At 48.9% G+C, this 24,655-nt stretch overlaps 2 protein-coding genes and 1 long non-coding RNA gene across 7 annotated transcripts in view; 2 read left to right on the top strand and 1 right to left on the bottom strand.

The window, feature by feature from the left end:
- Nucleotides 1–10,756, top strand: part of LOC139602618 (myosin-13) — a 28,408-nt gene extending 17,652 nt beyond the window's left edge. Inside the window, exons 28-39 of the mRNA XM_071452595.1 lie at nucleotides 390–586; nucleotides 1,065–1,248; nucleotides 2,084–2,249; nucleotides 3,011–3,135; nucleotides 4,597–4,905; nucleotides 4,995–5,198; nucleotides 5,698–5,823; nucleotides 6,897–7,067; nucleotides 8,157–8,261; nucleotides 8,341–8,436; nucleotides 9,414–9,548; nucleotides 10,548–10,756. Coding sequence (XP_071308696.1) covers nucleotides 390–586; nucleotides 1,065–1,248; nucleotides 2,084–2,249; nucleotides 3,011–3,135; nucleotides 4,597–4,905; nucleotides 4,995–5,198; nucleotides 5,698–5,823; nucleotides 6,897–7,067; nucleotides 8,157–8,261; nucleotides 8,341–8,436; nucleotides 9,414–9,548; nucleotides 10,548–10,562 — 1,833 coding nt within the window. The 3' untranslated portion in view covers nucleotides 10,563–10,756. The remainder of the gene's footprint in view (nucleotides 1–389; nucleotides 587–1,064; nucleotides 1,249–2,083; nucleotides 2,250–3,010; nucleotides 3,136–4,596; nucleotides 4,906–4,994; nucleotides 5,199–5,697; nucleotides 5,824–6,896; nucleotides 7,068–8,156; nucleotides 8,262–8,340; nucleotides 8,437–9,413; nucleotides 9,549–10,547) is intronic.
- A 3,509-nt stretch (nucleotides 10,757–14,265) lies between these two features.
- LOC139602795 (uncharacterized) lies at nucleotides 14,266–22,200 on the bottom strand. Of its 2 annotated transcripts, none has more exons than XR_011683432.1 (2): nucleotides 21,437–22,200; nucleotides 14,266–21,335 (listed from the first exon to the last, which is right to left on the bottom strand). It is a non-coding gene; the product is annotated as an uncharacterized lncRNA (long non-coding RNA). The 2 variants fall into 2 exon arrangements; XR_011683431.1 differs by having other exon boundaries at nucleotides 21,385–22,200.
- Nucleotides 22,201–22,404: 204 nt separating this feature from the next.
- GAS7 (growth arrest specific 7) overlaps nucleotides 22,405–24,655 on the top strand; it is an 82,968-nt gene continuing 80,717 nt past the window's right edge. For 3 of the 4 annotated variants that reach the window (XR_011683429.1, XR_011683430.1, XM_071452958.1), the window contains exon 1: nucleotides 22,406–22,748. Coding sequence is in view for 2 of the 4 variants with exons in the window: in XM_071452958.1 (XP_071309059.1) it covers nucleotides 22,566–22,748 (183 nt within the window). In the remaining 2 variants the exon portion in view is untranslated. Of the gene's footprint in view, nucleotides 22,749–24,655 lie in introns of all 4 variants that reach the window. The other variant, XM_071452959.1, reaches the window with a different exon arrangement.

Consider the following 24,655-nt stretch of genomic DNA (forward strand, 5'->3'; position numbering starts at 1 on the left):
GGTCAGTCACAAGATTTTATTATCATTCTTTCCTAGCCTTCTGATGCCTCCTTTCTCTTTCTTCAGTATAGTTGCAGTATATAATTTTATTTTAATATAATACATATAATAAACTAATAAATCAGCCTTCTGAAACATGGAGTCAAGATTCTCATCTCTTCTGTTGTCCTGGGGACCCACAAAAACCACCACAGGCAAGCACCCGACCCTGATTAACAACATCAGGCCTGAAACGCAGAATCCCTAATGCTATTCATTTTGCTCCTTCTGTTTCTCTAGCAACTGCAGCACATGGACAGGGAGATATGAATATTTTATCAGACTAGAGGAAAAATACCCAGTCACAAATTATTTGTGTTCTCCCAACTTGTTTCATTTTAACTGCCAAGGCCAAGAACGCCCTGGCCCACGCCCTGCAGTCCGCTCGCCACGACTGTGACTTGCTCCGGGAACAATATGAGGAGGAGCAGGAGGCCAAGGGGGAGCTGCAGCGAGCCCTGTCCAAGGCCAACAGTGAAGTGGCCCAGTGGAGAACCAAATACGAGACGGACGCGATTCAGCGCACGGAGGAGCTCGAGGAGGCCAAGTAGGTGGGGGGGTGGCTTGGAGCAAGTAGAAGGATATTTAAGCATAATGAGGGCAGAGCTGAAGGAAACCAGAATGTGTTTGTAGGGGTAATATGCAGAGAAGTGTGCTTTTTAATGTATTAGAAGTGAAAAGGGGGGGTGAGTGGATATGTAAAGGAGAAGTAGGAGTGGAGGCTTAGGGGGGTCTACATAAAGGAGAATTCCAGTGCATTGAGTTAATCATAGTAGTTGAAAGAGCACATTCTTTACACTGTCAGTATTGGAAGCATATTTTTGGTCCCTCTCCACATTGGTACAGTTTCTTATCCCCTCAATCTATGCACCACTTCAGAGTGCTGTGCCACCCCAGGCTCCTGGCACCACAGCATTATATATTGCTCTCTGTGCCCATCTTCCCCATTCCAAACTCCTTTCATGTCCATTTTCTGAGAAGGTCAGAATTTTCTTTTCCTCAGTGCTGAATGTCCCATCCTGCAGGAAGAAGCTGGCCCAGCGCCTGCAGGAATCAGAGGAGCAGATTGAGGCTGTCAATGCAAAGTGTGCCTCACTGGAGAAGACAAAGCAGAAGCTGCAGGGGGAAGTGGATGATCTCATGATTGATGTGGAGAGGTCACATGCAGTCTGTGCAGCATTCGATAAAAAGCAGAGGAATTTTGATAAGGTTTGTTCAAAAGATCATGCCAGATCTAAACATCATCAGATATTTGATAGGACAGGACAAATTCTGAAATTACCAAAGTTCGGCACTCACAGTAAAATAAATTGCATCTTACCCAAAGCAAAATTATGGTAAGGGCCCCATAGTGGGACATATGGTAAAGTCACTGTGTAAATAGCCCCAGGTGGCCACAGCAAATAATAAATCAGCCTTCTGACAATTAAAAAAAAAACATGAAGTCTTCACAAGAGAGACTGGTCAAGCAGACTGAGTACTCACATGCAAGCCAAGCCCTGGTGCTAGTCTGCCAGCCTGACCCTGGGGTTAGGCAGAGCCTCAGACTCTTGGCAAGTTCCAGCCTTCAGTGCCCTTACTAACATTTAAAAGAATCTGCACTGTTGGACCAAGTGATGCTGCACAGCCTTGTGTGAGTGAGAACACTGTGCTAAAAAAGGAACTTACAGGTCTGTGGTATCAAAGTAAGGAGAGAATTGGTAGAGAATGACCTTGCTTGGTGGGCTTAGTCCAGGACCACTGGCTCCTGCAACACTGTCAATCCTCACACATCCTTATTCAGACCAGCTACATTATGTTCGGGCTAGTGTCAAACCAAACTCCTTCCTGGCAGCTTGGGGCATGCACTAGTGTTGGTTGAAGAGGTAAATTTATGTAGATCTCACCAAAACCACCAGAGCATGCATCACAGGGAGCTATTGTCACAGGCAGAGAACAGTCCAAAGCAAAAGACCATTAAGATAGGCCAGGCCTCTTGGGTTCTTTTCACACAAAGGTGCAGAGAGGGAGTGTGTCAGAATGGGTCATTCTCCTGTCCCACCAGATCCTGGCTGACTGGAAGCAGAAGTACCAGGAGAGCCAGACTGAGCTGGAGGCTGCCCAGAAGGAGTCGCGCTCCCTCAGCACCGAGATCTTCAGGATGAAGAACGCCTACGAGGAGATGCTGGACCAGGCCGAGACTGTCAGGAGGGAGAACAAGAACCTCCAGCGTGAGTTCATGTGTCTGTCACCTTGGATTCACTGTGAATCCACATTTCTGGACTGCCACAGCTCTGCCTCTTCCCAGGGTTTTGTTCTTTATGATTTTCCCACAAAGGTGGTGACTTCCTTTCCTGCTCAGCTGATCATAAAGTTACCTGCCAGCACACACTTCCACCTCTAGAGCATCCTGCCTCCTCAGGATGTTCCCCCTTCTTCACACCATGGCAATCCTATGCATGGATGAGGACCAAGTTAACTGAATAGACAGAAATTATAATGATACTCAGGTTTTTTTTCAGATTGCTTCAGTCACTGCTACTAGAAAAAATCTGGCAGGCTGTTGCCTGTCTCCTGATTATTGGAGGATCATGCAGCTGTGGCACAATAGGTTGGCATTTAATAAGCAAACTAATTATAGAAAGGAAATACAACTCAGATCCTTTTTGTGAACTGAATGATCACTGGGAATTATCTGAGCATAAAGAGATCAATCAAACATGACTGCCTCTGGAGATGTAATTTCACTACCCAGAGGAAGTTGACATTATTTTCTGAGCTTACTCCAGTTGGTCCCTCTCATTTTCAAATTGCACACTAAACTGGGATGTGCAGGTTATCAGAAAGATTGCACATAAGATGGATTATTTTTCTCACAGTTACATCCCATTACACCAGAGTCTCTTTTGCCACTCCCATTGCCAAAGAGCAATTGCAGGTGCCACTGATCACACTGTCTGAGAGGAGCTGAGTATGTGTTTTCTGGTTGCAGAGGAAATTTCTGATCTGACTGAACAGATTGCTGAGTCTGGAAAAGCAAATCATGGGCTGGAGAAAGCAAAGAAGCAAATTGAGCAAGAAAAGTGTGACCTACAAGCAGCATTAGAAGAAGCAGAGGCAAGTGTCCTCAGTCAGGGGCTTGATTTTAGAGAAATCAAGAACAGAGAAAATTTGGAGATATATTTTATATTCCTGCTTATCCTGAAATTGTCCCAGAAGTGCAGTAAGACAGCACAGACAGACCAAAAGGCACAGGGACTGCTCCCCTGCCATACCAAGGTGGCATTCCTTGCTGTGCTATCATGCACAAAACCCCCTCAGTCCCAGTCTAAAATTGAGCTCATTTTGCACCATCTCTTTGAATTTGCTTCCATGGAAGGCTGAAGAAAAGTCACTAAAATTTAAAAACTCTAATAGTTTTGTTTCTAGCCTTCTGTTCTCTATTTTCTCTGACTGCCACTTGGAAAAGATTTTATTACTTCTGTATTACCACATCTGATACTCCACAAAATATCTTTGTGAGCACAGAATTAGCTTGTACAGGATCCCTACAAGTCTTTAGTCAACTTCCTGGTCAAAGAAGGGCAACTTTGACCTTACATTAGGTTGCTCAAAGCCTTGTCTAATTGGTTTTTATAATTTTCAAGGATGGAGATTACAGAGTATTGCTGGAAAACCTTTTCCAGTACAACATCATTCTCGGGGTTAAACATTTCTATCCCTGTATGCCGCCAGGATTTCCCTTGTATTGACTTTTAACAGACCTTTTGTCTTTTTATTGTCCACCACCAAGAAGAGCTTCACTTTATTTTCTCTTTAACTCCTCTTAGGTTGAAAAAGAAGTATAAAACAATCTCTAGATCTCACTAAATGGGTGGGCAGTAGGAGCAAGAGTTATTGGGGTTATATAATCCATATACTCCAATTTATGCACCTAAATAGCATCGGTCTAATCCTGAATTAATCAATATTGGCTTATTCTAGAATCCAAAAGGAGAATCAGGGATCTCTGGAAAATATGTTCTTAAAAGGGATGCCAGGGCTGCATCAGCTGTTTTATTCTCTGCATGTGCTTATTTCTGTCCAGTGGGTGGAAAGACCCAGCCTCAGGCTTTTCACTGTGCCTACAACTGAATCTGGATGGCACCAGGGTGAAGGAAATGAGTTCCAGAGGAAAGGTTGTGTGAAAGGGCAACTTGGCCACACAGTCACTGGGGTGGGGCAAAGCAGAAATCAGCATGGAGATGCCAGAGCAGGCAAGCTGCTCCTGAGCAGGAATCTTGGCTGTCCTATTTTATATTTCCTCATGATCTGTTGTCTCTCCAGTGTCACCACAGACTTCAGTGCCCAGACCTTGTGGTATCTGAGGCATTTTCCTAAGGAATATTATTCCTAAATTACCATTGAAAATCCAGCTGGGGTACAGTGAGTGTGGAATAGGAGTCAGCTTTTTCAGTGCTTGGTCTTTAAAGGGTCACATTCGGGTCCCTCCCAGCTGCAAGGGGCCACATTTCTGCACGGGCATTTCCCAGAAATGGATGCTACAGAGACAAATTATAATTATTTCAACCTTCACAGGGCTCTTTAGAGCACGAAGAGGGGAAAATCTTACGTGTTCAGCTGGAGCTGAACCAGGTGAAGTCAGATGTTGACAGAAGGACTGCAGAGAAAGATGAGGAAATTCAACAGCTGAAGAGGAATCACCAGAGGGTGTTAGAGTCCATGCAAACCATGCTGGATGCTGAGGTCAGAAGCAGAAATGATGCCCTGAGGCTGAAAAAGAAGATGGAAGGAGACCTGAATGACATGGAAATCCAGCTGAGCCATGCCAACTGTCAGGTAGCAGAGACACAGAAGCACCTCAAAGCTGTGCAAGGGCAGCTCAAGGTAGGGACCACAAGGCTGCTGTCCCCTGAGCCTTTCCCATTCCCTCTGCTCGCTTCTGGCTCTCACATTTGGTGCTCTCACCTTTCAAGGACTCCCAGCTCCATTTAGATGATGCCCTGAGAGAGAACGATGACCTGAAGGAGCAGCTGGCTATCGTGGAGCGCAGGAATGGCCTGATGACAACGGAGATGGAGGAGATGAGAGCTGCCATGGAGCAGACGGAGCGAGCCCGCAGGGTGTCTGAGCAGGAGCTCACAGACGCCAGCGAGAGGGTGCAGCTGCTCCACTCACAGGTATTGGGCACCTCCTGGCTCCACGGGAGACTTCTACAGGCCTGTGGGAGTGGCACAAACACAAACTCACAAATGGGAGCGGCACAAACACAAACTCACAAATGGGAGCGGCACAAACACACTCACCTGCTGTGTGAGGGCAATGGGAGCTGGGGCTGGGGTGGGAAGCTGGAGGGTGAAGTGGGGCTGGGTCAGGGACCAGCAGGTGCCTGGCAGGGCTCCCAACCCCACTCTGGGCTCCCAACCCCACTCTGGGCTCCCTGGCTCAGGGGGGCACCAGAAATGCAGCCCCTGTATGAGCTATGCTCATGTGGCTCTCTGCTTCCGATTCCCTCAAATGTGGAATTCACGTGGACTAGGATCAATTCAATATTGTGGAATTCACAGGGAGTAGGAACAATTAAATATTCTAGAATTCTGAGTTTTTAGGCAGCAGCTCATCCCACACTAATTAGTGCAAACAGGGTGGGAATGACCTGTCTGCTGACTGCCCCAACAGAACACGAGCCTCATCAACACCAAGAAGAGACTGGAAGTGGACATAACTCACCTACAGACTGAAGTTGAAGACAGCATTCAGGAAGCCAGGAATGCAGAGGAGAAAGCAAAGAAAGCAATCACAGATGTGAGTCCTCTTGCCCTCCCATTTTGTGCTGCCACAGTCACTTTTCCACTTTAGAAAGGCAGCAGTCAGATGGAGGAGAACCAATTCTTCAGCAGAAAATATCTGTGACACACAGTCCCTGCCTCATGCAGCCATTGCCCTACCATTTGCCCCAGAAGATCCCTCCAGAAAGGGTCCTCATGTCCTGCTAGATGTCTATATTGAGGAGGAATTCTCTCTCCCCTTCTCCATACCCATTCACTTTTGCTTCCAGAGTAAATGTAGTAGGCAGGATAGAGCAGGTGGTGGCAAAATTGTAATAGAAAAAGAGTAGTTTGAAACAAAAGCCTGTCTAGACACAGCACAGAAAAGCAGAAATTAAGGCTAAAATCATACATAATTCTATACAAATGCTAGACATGCAATAAAGAAAAAGAGACAATATAAGTGTTTCATTTAAATGAGGCCACAGGTTCCACATTATCAGAAATAACAACACCTGGGACCATCTAGGAAAGGTATAGGAAAATTAAACAGAGGAGAATGGTGACACTATTGCATCAAGTGCTGGTTCACCAGTGTCTGGTCCTGCCTGCCCACCAGCAGCAGTGCTGCAGGACCCCTGAGCTCTCTGCTGGGCCATGTGGGTGCAGCTATCAACCCCAGCTTCTGAGCTCCTCAGCAGGAAAAAGCTTTCAGTGCAGTTTGAGGTACTGGCAAAAACTGCTTAGAAGTCTGACTCTGGCAAATTTCAGATAGCCAAATACTCCAAGTCATGAGGAAGCCCAGAGATGCAGAGTGCTGGCTGCTAATACCTCAATTTTGACTTAGAACACAGAACTTTGGTACCAATCCATTTGCACACCTTGATTATTATTTTCTTTTTATCAACCATGTCTGTTCTCTGAGGTGAAGCAGTTTTAGAAGCACAGACTTTGAGAAAGAGTGATCCTGTTTGTGTGACAGAGCCTTAGCCAGGCCATGGGCACTGAGAATGTGCAGAGCCCCTCACCAATGTGAAGCTGGGGGTTTTTCTCAGGCACCCAGAACTGCTGGGATGGAAATATTTGTAACATAACTGTGACCACAACCAGGCAGCCATGATGGCAGAAGAGCTGAAGAAGGAGCAGGACACCAGTGCCCACCTGGAGAGGATGAAGAAGAACCTGGAACAGACAGTGAAGGACCTGCAGCTTCGTCTGGATGAGGCCGAGCAGCTGGCACTGAAGGGGGGGAAGAAGCAGCTCCAGAAGCTGGAGGCCAGGGTATGGTGAAGATTTGGGTAGATTAAGGTGAAGTTTCTGACTGGGCCCTTGGTTGCTGGAACACCTTGGGAGGGTGGAAACAGGGAGAGCCCCAGATATTCCCAGCAGGTTTGGTGAGAGCTGTGCTGTGTAGCCAAATATTGCACTGGGGGTGAAGAACCCGAGAGTGACCTCAAAAAAACTGAGTGGGCAAAAATGGGGGCAGATGGACATCAGGGAGACATAGAAGGTGGTTTTGTCTAGGGAAAAATAATTTAAGTTGTATTTAATTGGGCATGAAATGGGAACTGGTAATGGACACACTTCAGAAGCTGTTGGATGTGCCATAGAAATGGAAACTTAAAACAGAAAAAAAAAATTGGGCTTCATTAGGAAAGGCACTGAGAAGCAGACAGAGCTGTATGGCAACACATTCTTGCCACTATATTAAGTATACCACGTGCAGTTCTGGTCTCTGCAGCTCAAGAAGGATCTGCAAGATAAAGATTTGAGTATTGACAAACAAGTCTAGGACTCTGCCACTGAGAGAGACCAGCCCATCTTTACCTTTAAAATAAATAAAAATAAATACTTTACAGAGTGGGCAGTGAAATTTGGAAACCTGCCACCATGGAAGGCTGTAGAGGCAGCTGGTAAAAGGTACAAAAAGGGCAGGTTTACAGAGGGGCACAGTCATAGATATGCCACCTTACATCTCCAGTTCAGTGCCTGTGGAAACTGGACAAGTGGAAAGGGAATAGACAGCAGCCAGGTTTCCATGCTGTCCCTAAACAGTATTTGCCACTGCCACTCCCAAAGATAACAAATGCAAGACAAAAACTAAAACAGATTTTTCCCATTTACCTGGTGAGCATTGACAGAAGCCACCCTTCCCTGTTTCAATTTACTCCTCTCTGACAGATTTAAGCCTGATTTTCACTACAAATTCTCTAGGTATGCACAGCTGAGTTCCTTTTATAAACAGCTATTGGTTCACACACTTTGTCATCATCAACATAACACAGGGAGCATATTTTAGCTAATCTAGACCCAAAAAGCAGCAGGATCAGCAGCCATTCTTGCCATCTTCACTGTGATCCTGTGTTCCAGATTAATGAGTTAGAAAATGAGCTTCATTCTGAGCAGAAACGAGGAATAGAATCCCTGAAAGGAGCTCGCAAGTACGAACGGAGGCTGAAGGAGCTCACTTACCAGGTACTGCACATCCTCCACCCTCCCACGTGGGCCACCTCAGTTCAGCTGCCAAGGCTGACTCCTTTTTCACTTCCTACAGTCTGAAGAAGATAAGAAAAATATCCTTCGGCTCCAGGACCTGGTGGACAAGCTGCAGCTAAAAGTGAAAGCCTACAAGAAACAGGCTGAGGAAGCTGTGAGTGGAGGAATCTTTTCAGTGGGGCCTGGGTGGAGATTTCTGAAACGTGGGCTCCCTAGATCATTAAAATAATTGAATACTGAGTTTGACAGGTCAGCCAAGGCCACACTGCCTTTGAATATTCTTAATCACGGCTCACAACAGAGCGGGTGTAGCTGTAGTTCTCCTGGAACTGGTGCACTTTTGGAACCACACAAGCCAATTTTCCCACCTGGAAGGGAGTGGGGTAATTGTTCTGCCCCCTGAGTGGCCATGCTGTGGATGGTACTGGATATAAACACAGAGTGCTGGCAATGCAGGGCTGTACCTGTGAGGCCAGCACAGGTGTCAGTGGTGGCAGGGTATTGCTGGCTGGGGTCTCTGTACAAATCACAAATGGGATGGGACTGCTGGGAACGTGCCTTGAGCTGTTTGATTTTCCAGCATCAGTCTCATTATATGGCTATGACAATGGGAAGATCCCACCAGCTCACATCCCAGGCAGCAGACACAGAACTCAATGTCACAATTCACTTGAAAAGTTTTTTGACCAATCACACAAAGCAAAAGCACATTGACAGTGGTTCCATCCAATCACTATAAGCACAGGTACCTTTGGTTAAACAATGCTTGCTTATTTCAAATACAATACCTGCTTGTGAGCCTTCAAACAATGCACAGAGCTCCATTATTGAGCTTAGAACTCCCCAATATCTCACTGGATAAACTTTTCTGTAGCTTAGGGAGTTATTCTAGACAAGCATTAATACACAGACCATTGTTCTGTTTGTCCTTACTTTTCTACTTCTTACATAATTTTTCTGCTGCCCAATCTCATGGCTGCTGCTGAGCTCCAATCCCAGTTCTGCTGTCTCTGAGGCTGCCTTTTGCAGCTTTCCCAAACCCTCTGATTTTATGGATTCCCACAGTTCCCCCTCCTGGGGGATTCCCGCAGCAGGGCAGTGTGATTTGAGCCAATGCTGTCTGATTTTCAGGAGGAGCAGGCAAACATCAATCTCTCGCGGTGCCGCAAGGCGCAGCACGAGCTGGAGGAGGCGAAGGAACGGGCTGACATTGCTGAAGGGCAGGTGAACAAGCTGAGAGCCAAAAGCAGGGACATGGAAGGCCAGGTGAGTTGGAGGCTGCAGAGAGGGGCCTTCATGTGCAGGTGGTCACTGCCCAAACAGCCACAGCTGCATTCCTCCCACTGTTTCACTGGAGTGTCCTCACTCAAAGAGGTCAAAGAAAGGCCAGGAATTGTTGCTGTCTTGGTTTGGAAAGACAGGTGTCTGATAAGGAAGGCAGGAGCCTCCCCTGAAATGGAAAATGTAAACCCTCTCCCTCCAAATTGCTATAAATTTTAAATTAAGGGGCTCTCCGGCAAAAATATGGGAGCAGGAATAACAGTTCTTTAATAGGGAAGAAAATAAGAGGATAAAATAAACAATGCAGTAAACTAGAACAACACTGCCAGAGTCAGAACCCAGCCTGACACCCTGTGGGTCAGGGTGCTGGCAGCAGAACCATTGGAATTGTGGCTCAGCCCTCCTGCAGTGTCAGGGGTGGCTCTGCTGGAGCAGGGATCCTGGAGAAAGGTGCAGTCTCTTCCTCTGAAGATCCAGGGCAAGAGGCAGCTGCTGTTCCTCTGGGGAATCCAGTGGAGAAAGTGTTGGTGTCTCAAAACCTCTGGATTATATCCAGGTAGGAATGCTTGGCTCCTCCCTCTGGGCTCCCATCTCCCAATGGGATGCTGTAGTTCTTATCAGCCATGCAGGGACATTCCATAGCTGTTATCAGCAGGTGTCTGCCCTGAGAGAGGAGTGGGTGTGGAAGAGATAAGGAAAACTGCCCACTGAACAGAAGATAGCTGCCACACAGATGGCAAATAGAATACATCTTGCAGTCTGGGACGGTCACTTACTCAAAACCACTGCATTTTGCAAGTTCTTTTGGAATCAGACCAGATACAATCAACCCTAAGAATCCAGGTCTTTCAGCACAATTGGGAGATATTACTTCTTCATTATAAAATGGCAGAACAATTGCAACAGCCACAGACTTGAAACGAGACCACAAATAACTCAGTTGCTCCAATACCCTCTACATTATCTTCCTTTTTCTGTTCTTAGAAATCAGAGAAATGAGGTTCCTGACCTGAGCTGCAGCAGGGTCCCTCCTGATAAAGACTTCTGTGTATCCAGCAGATATCCATTACTTTCTTCAAGTAACCTGGTGTGCTTGTGTGTAACTGATATATTTAGCCAGGCTTAAGGTGAAGCTGTAAGAAGTCTTATATATATATATTTTATATATATATATATAAATAAACCTGGGTGATGCTTTAGTGACTATATGGACTATTGATTCACTATGAGATTGACAAGTGTCTGTGTATTTGTGTGTGTCCCTGTGTCTGTCCGTCCATGTCTGTCTGTCCATGTCTGAGCATCCGTGCCCATATCTCAGTCTGTCTGTTCCTGTCTGTGTGTCTGTGCCTGTCTCAGAGTCCATCTGTCCATGTCTGTTTGTCCGTGTCCCCGTGTCCGTCTGTCTGTGTCCACCTGTCTGTGTCTGTCTCAGTCTTTTTGTTTGTGTGTGTCTGTGTCCCGCTGTCCGTGTGATGTGTCCGTGTGTCCCTCTGATGTGTACCCCTCTGTCCGTGTGTCCGTATCGCGGTGTCCGTTTCCGTGTGTCCCTCTGTGTCCGTATCCTGCTGTCCGTGTATCCATGTGTCCTTCTGTCTGTGTGTCCTCCTGTGTCTGTGTTTCCGTGCGTCCGTGTGTCCATGTGTCCTTCTGTCTGTGTGTCCCTCTGTGTCCGTGTGTCCATGTGTCCGTGTGTCCTTCTGTCTGTGTGTCCCTCTGTGTCCGTGTGTCCGTGTCCCGCTGTGCGCTCCATGCCCGCGGGCTGGCGGGGGCGCTGCCAGGCGCAGCTGCGCCGGTGCGGCGCGAGGGGGCGCTGTGGAACCGCCGGACCGCGGGGTGTGCGGGGTCCGGGGGGTGCGGGGGTTACAGGGGGTGCGGGGTGTGAGGGGGATCGGGGTGTGCGGGGATACAGGGGCAACAGGGTGTGCAGGGGGTACAGGGGCTACAGGGGGTGCAGGGGATACAAGGAGAACAGGATGTGCAGACTGAGGGGTTCGGGGTATGCGGGGGGTACGGGGTGTGCGGGGTGTGTGGGGGTTCGGGGTGTGCGGGGTGCGGAGGTTACAGGGTATGCGGGGTGTGCGGGGAATCGGGGTGGGATCGGGCTGTGCGGACTGAGGGGTTCGGGGTGTGTGGACTGAGGGGTTCGGTGCGCAAGAGGCGCGGGGTGCAGGGTGCGGGTGTGTGCGGGCTGTGGGGTGTGCGGGGGTTCCAGGATGTGCGGACTGAGGGGTTCGGTGCGCAAGAGGCGCGGGGGATGCGAGGTGAGGTCTGTGCAGGGTGCCCCAGACACGAGGTCGCTGAGCCGCTCCTTGTCCCGGAGAGGACAGAGCATCCCCGCGGTTCTGGGAGCGCACCCTCAGCTCCAGGGGCTCACCGTGGTGCCTCTGAAACGCTCCTGCACCCGGACAGGATCCCGCCCTGGGTGCTCCCCGCTGCTGGCAGGTGTGCCAGGGTAGTGCCAGGGCACAGGTAGTGCCCAGCTCATGCTCGTGCTGGGCTGTGCCCCGTGGCTGGGCTCAGCCCAAGTGACAGCCGCAGCAGCAGTGGCTCTGGCTGCTCTCCTCACTCCCAGTGGTGTCGCCAGGCACCAGTGTCATCACCCCACACCTGCTGGTCGCCCCAGCCAAGGCTCCTGCCTCCTCCCATGCACATCCAGCACTCTGTGTCCCTTCCTCCCATGTCACTCCTTTCTCCTCCTCTGTGTATTTATCCGCTTAAATTGCTCCCATACGTTGTTTTCCATTTAGATTTCTGTCATCTTCTGTCCTCTGTTTTATACCCTGTCATCACAGCTGGCTGTCACCCATGCCTCCTGACTGGCCATTCATCCTCCCTCCACATTTGGGCTCCTTTGTGCCAGTCAGAACTCCCTGGCACGTTGTTTGCTGCCGCCCCTTGGACAGTGCCCTGCCATCAAGCAATGATCTGTCTGTCAAGCTGACAAAAATCATCTCATTGTTTCATTCCCCAGCTCCATGGCTACCTGCCATCTGTGGAAACCAGGGACCCAGGGAATATTTCTCTGTCTGCTCTGGGGTGCCCCTGATCCCCAGGGGAGCACTGACTTTGACCCTCACTCATGGAGAAAGTTTCCCAGACTTCAAGATAGACTGGAATCCACAAAAGTGTGAAATAGATTATAGAGAGCAGTGTAGGTGTATCACTAGGTGAGAAATTGAGGTTTGGGGATTTTTAGTGTGTTGTGGTTGGAAGCAAGATGGAGGGCACAGGGTGTCATCCTGGGTTTCTTCTTCATGCTTCTTCTTTCTTCTTCTTCATGGGTTTGGGTGGCATTTTGTAATTGGGCAGAAAAGTCCTCATTGGGGGCTCTGTGGGATCAGTTATTGGGTTAAAAGGGAAAATAATCCAGGTGTCAGTTCTTAATTGGATAGTTTAGTCTTAAAAGACTTTGGAACCAGAGATTGTGGCCATTTTGTGTCTTCTAATGAAAAGCTGCAGAACTCACAGTAGTGAGACTGTTTCACTGATAAGAAATAATAAACACCTGAGTCTGAACATGAATTACTGTCTCAAGTGCCTTCAATCCAGACCCAGAGAAAACCACAACTGGTACCTGTACAGCCACCCCCAGCTCTGGCTGGTCCATCCTGCAGCGTGGCAGGAGCTGCTGTCAGAGATGGGTGTGCTCAGCCTGCTCACAAACAGCAGGGCTGTGTCCAGCCCCCAGTGCAAATCCTGCCCAGTGAGAGATGGGTGTGCTCAGGCTGCTCACAAACAGCAGGGCTGTGTCCAGGGGAGTGCAAATCCTGCCCAGAGATGGGTGTGCTCAGGCTGCTCACAAACAGCAGGGCTGTGTCCAGGGGAGTGCAGGTCCTGTCTAGAGATGGGTGTGCTCAGCCTGCTCACAAACAGCAGGGCTGTGTCCAGCCCCCAGTGCAGGTCCTGCCCAGAGATGGGTGTGCTCAGGCTGCTCACAAACAGCAGGGGCTGTGTCCAGGGGAGTGCAGGTCCTGTCCAGTCAGAGATGGGTGTGCTCAGCCTGCTCACAAACAGCAGGGCTGTGTCCAGGGGAGTGCAAATCCTGCCCAGTCAGAGATGGGTGTGCTCAGCCTGCTCACAAACAGCAGGGCTGTGTCCAGGGGAGTGCAGGTCCTGCCCAGAGATGGGTGTGCTCAGCCTGCTCACAAACAGCAGGGCTGTGGCCAGCCCCCAGTGCAGGTCCTGTCTAGAGATGGGTGTGCTCAGCCTGTTCACAAACAGCAGGGCCGTGTCCAGCCCCCAGTGCAGGTCCTGCCCACGCTGTCTCACATGACACACACACACCATGATGCTCTCACAGCACAGCTGTGCACGTTAGCACTGCCTCTGCCCCGGCCAACAAACACTGCTGTGATAAGCACAGGGCTGGCTGACAAATCAGCAGATTAGCAGGGTTTAGGCTTTTGTTAAACACAAACCTGTTTGTACATAAAGGAAGAAAAAACTGCAAGAAGGAGAAACAGCTCTTGCATGGGAGTTCAGTTCTGCAGAAGCGTTCTTGGGGCTATTTTTTGCTCTGTTGTGATGATGGCTGAAAACATATTTATAAAGCCTTTGTCTGAATAATGCTTTGCATTTCCAGAAGTTTCCTGTTGTGTTTCGTAGCTCTCATAAGACCTACAGAGCCCTCTGAGTCCTTTGCTTGTCCCTCAAAAAAAAAGTGTGGAAAGCTGGAAGGAAGTTGAAAAGAGATAACTGCTAGGTTTATAAAATGAACTTTATTTATTCCTTTAAGAACAAGTAATGTACTATTTTTCATTTAGTCAAACCAGAAGTGACACGAAATATAAATATCTCCTCTATTAGGAAATTAAAAAAGGACTCTTTATTTTAGAACAGTAACAAAATAGCTGATTAAGGGAGATGGAGCTGTGTCCTATCACAATGTATCCAAAGGATAATTCTTGCTGGTTTGCCTATCTGCAAAGGAGGGTTTTTTAATCAAAAGGAGGATTAAAATGCTGATTTAAAACCACACCATGCACACACGGAGCTCATCCCCTCTAGGCATGGTGCCTGCTCCTCCTTTGAGGTCCTGGGGGAATGGATAGAAGTGGGACTCATTCCAGTGGCCTACAAGATTCTCTTTCAAGCCTGTAGGAAAAGAGTAACTTGTGCTGAGAGTTAACAGCCCCTTTGCTGAAGTCTGTGACTGACATCAGAACTTTCTGCAGAAAACCCAAATTTCTCAGGTTGAAATGCTGCTCCCAAGTGCCACTCTTGATCTGTACTTGTATTAGCATCAACACAGGAGGACTCAGGGTTTGACCCTTTCCAATCCCATGATAAATTTGCTTTAATCCCCCTCATACATTTGTTCTGCGATAAATACAACCTCTTTATTTTTTTTTAACCTGGGACAAAACAACTCCGTGTATTAGGACGAAGTGAGGACTGACTGTAGAGTGCAGCCCTGCAGTAAAGGCCTTGGGGTTCTGGTGGAAAACAAGCTGGACCCGTGTCAGCAGTGCTGCCCTGCAGCAGCAACACCCACCAGTCACGGGACTGCATTAGCAAGTGGTCAGCAAGGGCAGGGATGTGGTCACTCCCTGCTGCCTGCCTCGGGAGAGGCTGCATCTGCCACGCTCTGTGCAGCTCTCAGACACACACAGCCCATTGTGAGGGAGATGCTGACACGCTGGACAGGCTCCAGCACGGCCCCAGGACCAGCAGGAGCGTGTGCTGGGCGAGGAGAGGAGGTGGGAATTAGGGAAGGCTGGGGGATCGCACTGCAGAGATGCTGCTGCAAGGGGGGATAAGAATTTCAGAATTTCAGCACATCCAAGCTTTTCCTGCGAGTGCACAGTGAAAGGACAAGGGGCAATGCGTTCGTGCTGCCAGCCAGAAAAATCCTTTCTCAACAAAGGGAGCAGCACCTCATCTACCAGGAAAATGCTACCCAAGGAGGTTGTAGACTCTGCATCCTTGGGATTTCCAGGATAGATGTGAACAAGAGCCTGGAGTGACTTTAGCCAAGTTGGAAGTTAGCCCTGCTTGGAGCAGGAGATGGGACTTCAATGCATATTTGTCACTGACTCAGCTGAACTCACTAATCTAGCAGGAAGGAAGGAAGTTGCACTCTGCAGCTTGAGGACTGATCAATTCACTGGAAAGGTCAAGAAGCACAGGCCTGGTACCTAGAGAAATTTCAAAATCTGAGGATAAAATTCCTAATTAAATTCTAGTCCAATTGAAAACTTGTGGGTTTTGTGTGTAATTTTTGTATGTATGGTTTACATACCTGGAATTTCCTTATGATTACATTATGAGGATCTGTCACCATTTGTTTTAAACTTTCTTGATCATTTTAATCTTCATTCCTCAGACAGTTTCCTTTCTGGGTCACTGCAATGTAAGAACCCTGCAATCTTTTATTTCTACAGTGGTGCTACAAACTAGAACCTTCCTCACGAGCTGGAGAAAGCTCAGTTGATCTTCAGAAACTCTTCCTTCTGTATTCGTTCTGCCTACAGGAGACTGCCTGATAAAATCCTCTGGATGTTTCCTTCCTTTCAGCTCTTTCCTGAGTACCCAAACCTGGCTAGATATTTGAAGCAGAGATTGTTGTGATTTTTTGATACCCAGCTAGTCCCTACAGCCTTCACAGAGTTTTTGGGAAGCTCCAGGTCCAGGTGAAATTTGCAGGGAGTCAGGAATAGTGAGCCTACTTTCCGCCACTATTGCTGGCAGAGGTGTAGAGTAGCCTGGAAATACAAGAAAAGGGACTGGAGAGAATAATCTGTGGGGGCTCAGAAGGTTATAGCAGATGGAAGAGTCACTAGTAAAATCCTGTATGGAAAATGGAGTGAGGAGAAGCTGGTCACAGTGAGCAGGGCCCAGAGGCAAGCAGTGGATGTGTGATGCCCACTGACAGACACAGTTTGCTGCCAACCTGCTGTTTGCAAATGCGTATCAGCAAGAGCAGATTTTAAAGATTAAAGCTGTCAAGGGAAAACTAAGGCTGAGTTTTTCCAAGAATTTATGGGATTGGAGCCTCATCTTCAATAGTCCTCAGGATAAACACAGTTCTTGCCTAATTCTTCAAGACTTTCCTGTATGAGTCATTGTTCATGGCAGAATAGCAGCTTTATCCACAGATGGTTGTAGAACAGAGGCACCATTGAGAGGCAAACACTGAGACATCTATGTCCTGCAGATACAGGCACACACACACACATCAACAGCTCCATCCACAGAAAGCAGCCAGTCCTGCTCAGTGTGCTCAGGCAGAATCTCCACTCTTTCATGACACAAGAAATCCCTCATGGAATTCAAGTAATGAGCAATTCATGCTGAAGAGGAAAGCTTAGTGTCAGGGAAATATCAATGTCCAAGCTAGCACATCCAGAGGGAGTTTGGCCAGAGGGCTGCCTGCCTGGATTGTTCTCCTTAGCTGGCCAGAAGCCCAGTTCTCCATGGGCTCAAAAGAGAAGATCAGACACTCTGGGATCCAGCAAGCTGCTGTGGATTATCTGGCAAGCCCAAATTGTAGCACTAAGATTGATACTAAGCCAGAGAGAAGGACATTTGAAGGAAAATTTGGGTGCTTTCATCAGAGTCCTCTTGAGATGTTTTTCCAGTGCTTCTCCATGTAATCTTGGACAAGTCCTTAGAACCTCAAAGTAGGTTCATGCCCTCATCTCCACGTGCAGGTAAATATCAGAGTAATGGCTCAGGTCTGGACTCCAGTGCAGCTCTTAGGGGATAAAGGTCACTGTGGGTGGGTTGAGCCTATGACTGTGGGCCAGCACAACCCTCAGATGAAACAAACAAGGGACAGGCTCCAAAACACCATGCCTGCACTGGAAACCCTTGCTACAGAATGTTATGCATGCCAAAAGTTTGCATGGCCTAAAAAAAAAATGACTAGCTTCAATAATGGAAATGAATGTGGAATGATGTGATACCACCTCTAACTGGGAAAGACAGGAGCCATCATTTGCTGGAAATGAAGAAGGTGTTTTCAGAAATGTCTCTCTCTACCTGTCCTTTTCCCTAGATTTCTGCTGTAAGATATTGCTGGAGACAAGATAATAAGTCAGACAGCCAGATCAGGAGTTATTTGTCTAATGTTGTTGTCTAACACTTAGAAGCTGAGATCCGTGTAGTCACTGCTTATTGTTATTAATACTGTAATTATATGATTTATAGACAGTGCCTTTCTTCCTTTTAATGACTTTTCCATTCAGCATGAAATAGTTAAACATTCAATGAACCCAAAACCATTAAACATTTAATGACCTAGTGTTTATAGAGCTGAAAGAAGAGAGGATAAGGCTACAATAGTGTCTGCTTCAATATAAATGCTTAGAAATCACTGAGGTGGTCTAAAACGAGGCCTGCCCTCTCTTTGTGGGCACACTGACCACCATGAAGTGCCCTGGATGCCCTGAATGTTTAGTTTGCAGCAAGAGAAACAGCAGCAAGACAGAGGGGGAAACTCTGATTTGAAATTCTGCAGCCATCTAATAGGAGCACACAACTGAGACCGAAGCTTTTCAGAGCCCCAAGAGGTGAGAGGTGAGCACTGAACTGCTGGAGAGAAGGCTTGGCACCACTCAAACAGGGGTTTGTGACAACTGGCTGCTGCTGCTGCTGCCACCTAACTCTGAGGCCAAGTGTCAGAGTAATGAGTCACATTTCTAGGGCCAATTACTGCCTGTCATGCAGCAGGGTGGGGCCTGCCCTGCCTCTCCGTAGGAAATATGTTGACTGGAATTAGGCTGATGTTATCGGAACAGTTTGTTATTCTCAGCCTGCTTCCAAGAAAGGAAGTGAATGGAAGCAGCCATCTCTCCAGGTGAATTATTCTGGCAGAAACATTCCCATGTGAATCACCACGAGCTGTTGTTCATGTAATACCACTGTCCATTTATAGACAGAGAATACACTTGTTTATGTCTGATTCTAAAATAGTAGATACAGCTCTGGGCACTACTTAGACAAAGATGACTAAACCTGCCTTGGAACATCACAAAATTTTACTACAACCACAGCCAGGCAGGGCACTGCACATCTGACTTCATTTTCAGGGTTGAACTTGTACAAAGGGAGTTCCAAGGTCAGCAGAGCCATCTGAAAAACTTCTAAAAGCAGAAACCAAAGGTAAAGCCAAGCTGTATCCTTTGGTGCTTTTTAAAAAATTCATGTTTGAATCACATATTTGATCAGATGAACATGACTCATAAATCCAAGTCCTCTGCTTAGAATGTTTGAAGTCCTGAATGCCTAAATTTCCAAATGTGATTCTCATGAGTATCTGGTCTAGGACATTCATTCTCTGTGAGTCAATGACCAAAACGAGACTGTAGACCAGATGAAGTTTTGTTCTGAGCCCCAGGATCTGTTGTGGTATTTTGACTGTTAAAAGCACTGAGAATGGCTCCTTCCACCAAAAACTTTTAAGCATTTTAACAACTGCAAGAATCTTCTGTGTACACGCTCAGAACATTTACTCTCCAAAACCAGAATTAATTTCTGCTAGTCTCTTAGATATCAAAGGTCATTTAAAGATCCAGTGCTGCATGTGGCTTCTTTTTAGTCTCTTTCTTTCCTGGTTCCTGGCCTCAGGAGATGTGTGGTGCTGCCTCTTGAAAGCAGGTATGGCCCATCAGTTATTGATGTGAATCTCCAATCCATCTTGGTTATCAAGCTCTCCCATACACCTGTGCTAACCCATTCTCATTGGAGCTCTGCAGGATCTGAGAAGACAGCTGGAGTCATTTAGATCTTTTTCACAGGCTAGACAGATTGTCAAATACTGCTTTGAACAAAAAAAAAAAAAAAATAAATTGACCATGCTGCTCCCACAGCTGTCAGGTGTGAGCCTTCTTCTGGTATTCCCAGGATGTTCTTAGGTCTCTCTTCAGGAAATCTGCCCATCTGCACAGGACTTGTTGCAGTGGTGGCATTTTAAGGCCCAAGAACAAGCTGTGAAATCATGGAATGAGCTCTCTCTCTCTGACTGGGTGACCACAGTGGAAGTTTTCTGCAGTGTTATGTGAAGTTGGCTCTTTCTCATTCCCAGACAGCATTTCTTGACACTAGGATTTGTTCTGGGATGGCTTCTGTACCTCACCATAGCTCTGACTCTCATATGCTGGATAAAAAAGATGCCTTTGCTCAGAAATAATTCTCCTCACACACCAAGCTTGTCCCCCTTTAACACCCTTCACAATACAGACATGACATGATGCAGAAGCAAGCACAGGTCCAGCCAAGCCTTTGGCAAGAGCTGCTCTCTGCTCAGGAAGCAAAGCCATCCTGCAAGCTGAGGAGAAGGACCAGACACAGCTCAAGAGAGCCCAACCTGGTCATTGTCTGCAGCATAAAATGAGGATTATTTATGGAACTGTTCAAGAGATCTTTACCTCAAGTGACTAAAAGGTTTTCTGCTTACAGACTGGACGTTTGTACACAAGCCAAAGGCAAGCCATAGTAACAGGTTTAGAAAGAAAATTTAAAATAAAAATTAGGTAAGTGTTTACGTTTGGGTTTGCCTGCTATAAAATTGAAATTTGTAATTGATTCAGAGAGGAGACAACCCTAGGACTGCTAGAGGCTTTCCCATCAAGAGAGTTCCTGCAAAAAAGAACAGGAGCCTGCAAAAATATTAGAAAGGGAGATAGTGAGAAAAAACAAGTTGGAAGTAGACGGAAAAAATATCAAAGAATAAACCAAAGAAAATACTGAAGCATTCTGTTGAACATAAGAAAAGTAATATTTTAACCATAATTAATTATTTTACGTGAATACTCTAAACTATGTGGATCCAAGTTGCAACATAGCAACTTGGATCCAAACCAAAGCTGGGTTTATATATGCTGAAGAAAAAGAGAGGATTTTGTTTTGATTTCAGTTCTTGCCATCAATAAATGGCATTGTTAGAGAATACTGCTGATAGATGTACCTGGATGTGTGCCATGATATCAGGTCTGTGCAGTTTTGCCAAGCAAGGCACAGCTGCTGTGATAATACCACATAATGGATCATAGATCAGTAGTTATCAGCTTAAACACCTATCAAAAGGGGGTGATTTTAAGCAATTCATCACAATCCAGAGAATCAAAAATAGAACTGTGAAAAAAAGGCTGAAAATTCTTGAAAGAATCCTAATAAAAAACCCTGCAGAGCTCAGCTCTGATCTGTGCTAAATGAAGGGCAGCTACATTGAAAGCCACCTTCTGAAAGGTCTAGGAGAAAGGCCACCAACCAGGGTGCCACACAGAGAGGCTCACACATGTGACATTCACACAGGAGCTGCAGTCAGACATACAGGAAGCAAGGTGTGCACTCAGACAGATGCTGCACTTGGGGATGTGTCACACACGTGCTCAGGTGTGTCACAGAATGTCTTTATCTCACACCCTTGATCGCGTGTGACAAACGCACATGCACGGTGAGTGTCCCACATCAGAGACGTCTCACACTCACAGACATCATTCCTTCCAAACACACACAGTGTCTGACACAGGGTCATAGTGCAGGTGTTGGACATGCACGGTGCTTCACCCACCAGCACACGCACAGGTGACAAACACACAGCATCACACACGCTTCGGGCACACCCAGTGTCTCATTTGCTGCCTTCCAGTGACACACACGGGTGTCCTGCTGTCACAAACACGGTGACTCTCGTACACAAGGCTGCCTCTCACAGACCTACAAGTGGGCATCTCTAACGCACCCATGGGTGACACAGCATCTGTCCCCCTCACACACACACACACACACGCAGACACAGAGGGGTGTGGGGCACACAGAGAATCCCTCGGAACGGTGTCTGTCACACACTGGTACATAGAGGGGTGTGGAGCACAGAGAATCCCTCGGAACAGTGTCTGTCGCACACAGAGGGGTGTGGAGCACACAGAGAATCCCTCGGAACGGTGTCTGTCACACACTGATACACGGAGGGGTGTGGAGCACAGAGAATCCCTCGTAATGGTGTCTGTCACACACAGCCACACGGAGGGGTGAAGCACACAGCGTCCCTCTGAATGTTGTCACACACAGCCACGCAGAGAGCTGTGGAGCACACAGGCAGAACACAGAGAGTCTGTCGGAACAGTGTCACGCACAGACACACAGAGGGGTGTGGAGCACACAGAGCATCCCTCGGAACAGTGTCTGTCGCACACAGAGGGGTGTGGAGCACACACAGTCCCTCGGAACAGTGTCTGTCGCACACAGAGGGGTGTGGAGCACATAGAGCATCCCTCGGAACAGTGTCTGTTGCACACAGGCGTACAGAAGGGGTGTGGAGAACACAGGCAGAACACAGAGACCCTAGGAACAGTGTCTGTCACACACAGATACACAGAGGGGTGCGGAGCACACAGAGCATCCCTCGGAACAGTGTCTATCACACACAGAGGGGTGCGGAGCACACAGAGTCCCTCGGAACAATGTCTGTCACACACGGATACACAGAAGAGGGGTGTGGAGCACACAGAGCATCCCTCGGAACAGTGTGTCACACAGATACACAGAAGAGGGGTGCGGAGCACACAGAGCATCCCTCGGAACAGTGTGTCACACAGATGCACAGAAGAGGGGTGCGGAGCGCACAGAGTCCCTCGGAGCAGCGCCAGTCGCACACAGCGGTGCTCCCCGTGCCCTCGCCCCCACGCTGTCCCCCCGCCTCGCCCCTCGGGTCACTCACTCGCGCTCCCTCTCGCTGTCCCGCCGACACCGGCGCCGCACGCACCGCCCGCCCCGCGCACCGCGCGGCCGCTCCTCCCGCCGCTTCCTCCCCTCTCCCGCTCTCCCCCTCCTCCCAGCACTCCTCCTCCCTCTCTCGCCCTCCTCCCCTCGCCCAGCCCGTCCCGCCTCTCCCGCCCCACCCCGAGCCGGCGGTGCCCGTGGGCGCCCGGCGCCGGGGCTGCTCGGCTGCCGCTGCCCGCGCTGCCCGCGCCTGCCGCCCGCCGGGCCGGAGCGGGGCCCCCTCAGCCGAGCGGGGCGGGCGCGGAGCGGCGGCGGCGGGCGCGTCCCGGAGGGATGTCGGGGACCCGCTGCCAGGCGCTGTACCCCTTCTCCGGGGAGCGGCACCGGCAGGGGCTGCGCTTCGCGGCGGGTGAGCTGATCACGGTGCTGCAGGTGCCAGACGGCGGCTGGTGGGAAGGGCAGAAGGAGGACGGGCTGCGCGGCTGGTTCCCGGCCAGCTACGTCCAACTGCTGGAGGTAGGACCGGGGCCGGGGCCGGGGCTGCGCCGAGCGGGAGGGGCCGGCCCGGGGACGTCCCGCGGGGGAACCGGCGGTCCCGGGGGCACACGGGGCCATGGCCGTGCTGCTGTTGGATCCCCCCTCAGCATCGCTGTTCCCCTCCCCGGGCAGGTGTCCCGGCACACGGAGCCATGGCCGTGCTGCTGTTGGATCCCCCCTCAGCATCGCTGTTCCCCTGCCCGGGCAGGTGTCCCGGCACACAGGACCATGGCCGTGCTGCTGATGGATCCCCCTTCACCATCGCTGTTCCCCTCCCCGGGCAGGTGTCCCGGCACACGGGGCTGAGGCTGCCGGGTGCTGTAAGAATCCCCTTGCCCCTCCTCGCTCCGGCAGCCGGAGCGTTTGGTGCTTGTGGCTGTATCCATGGAGAGGCAGAGCTGAGGTGTGTGAGGGACGAGCTGCTCCGGACGCTTGGGTTTTCACAGCGGCTGAACAGCAGCAGGAGTCGGTGGCTGTGGGGATGCAGCCCCTGTCAGTCCCTCACGAGGGTCGTATGTTGGGCAAGCCCCGCTCCTTCTCATTTCCTTTCACCGAACATGTCGTGGCTTTATGCTGTGGAAGAGATGATTCAGGTCTAGAATGATGGAATCACAGAATGGGTTGGGTTGGAAGGGACCTTAAAGATCGTCCCATTACACCGACTCTCACATGAGCAGGGACACCTTCCACTAGACCAGGTTGCTCCAAGTCCCGTCCAACCTGGCTTTGGACACTCCCAGGAGAAGCCACAGGTTTTTTGGGCATCACCACCCTCGCAAAAGGAGAATTTCTTCCTAATGTCTAATATAAATCTGCCCTTCTTCAGCTTGAAGCCATTCCCCCTTCACTCCATGTCCCTCTCCCCAGTCCCTCCCCAGTACCTGTATGGGGAAGATTCTCTAAGTTCTCCCTGGAGCCATCTCGTCCCTCCCTCTGTTGCAGGAGCTCCCCAGCCAGCTGCAGACACCCACCTGTGGCACGGCTCAGGGAGCCCCAGCAGGGTTAAGGCTGGTTGTGCAGATCCATGGACTTTCTGCCAGGATACTGAAAAGTTCTGTCAGCTTCAGTCATTTTCAGGGCCCTGACAGCTGGGATGACAGTTGGATTCCCACCTCGGGACTGCTTGTGCCTGAATGTGTTTACGGCTTTCAGTCCATGCAAACAAGACTCCATGTGAGGGTAAAAAATATGTCCATGAAGAGTGCCTTCACAATCTCTGCATGTGAATTCTGAAGCATCTCGTGCACTAAAACAAGAACTTGCCATGACCCCATCAGTCCTCTCCTTGCTGGCCATGCCCCGTGGTCATTTGGAACTTACACTGAGGCTGTGGGCATGGCAGTGGTGTTGGGCAGCATTTCCCTTCCTTGACTGGGCTGAAGCCATTCACAGCTCATTTCTCAGGTCAGCCTCTGTTTGTCCTCCCCTTCCAAGGGGAATCATCCAGCCTGCTTTGCTTAGATGCAAGGCAGGCAATGCCCATCCCCAGTTTTCCATGCACACCTCCCAGGGAATCCAGAGGAGCAGGAAGCAGAGTCCTGAGCAAAACCTGCATCTAGAGCAATGTTCTGTGACCAAAAGATTCTATGCAAAAGGACATTTTGCCCACAAATCTGGTGCTGCCTTTTCGTTTCTCTTGTCCAAATAAATTAAAAAATCCATGATGCTTCCATTGATTTCCAGTTTCTTATTATTTTTCCTGGAAAGACAGGAAAGTAGAAGCAAGAGTTGCCCACGCAGTGCTGCAAGAGTGAGGCCGTGGACTTTGCCGTGCAACTGACACATTGGGATTTCTTTTGTTGGTTTCAGAATGTGAGAGTCCTATTGTTTGTCAGTTTTGCCACCTACAAAATCATTTCTTGAGATAAGTGAATGTTTGTGGTTTC

Source organism: Agelaius tricolor, unplaced genomic scaffold, assembly GCF_023055355.1.
Source record: "Agelaius tricolor isolate 1412-34295 unplaced genomic scaffold, bAgeTri1.0.p SCAF_35, whole genome shotgun sequence".
Classification (NCBI taxonomy): Eukaryota; Metazoa; Chordata; class Aves; order Passeriformes; family Icteridae; genus Agelaius; species Agelaius tricolor.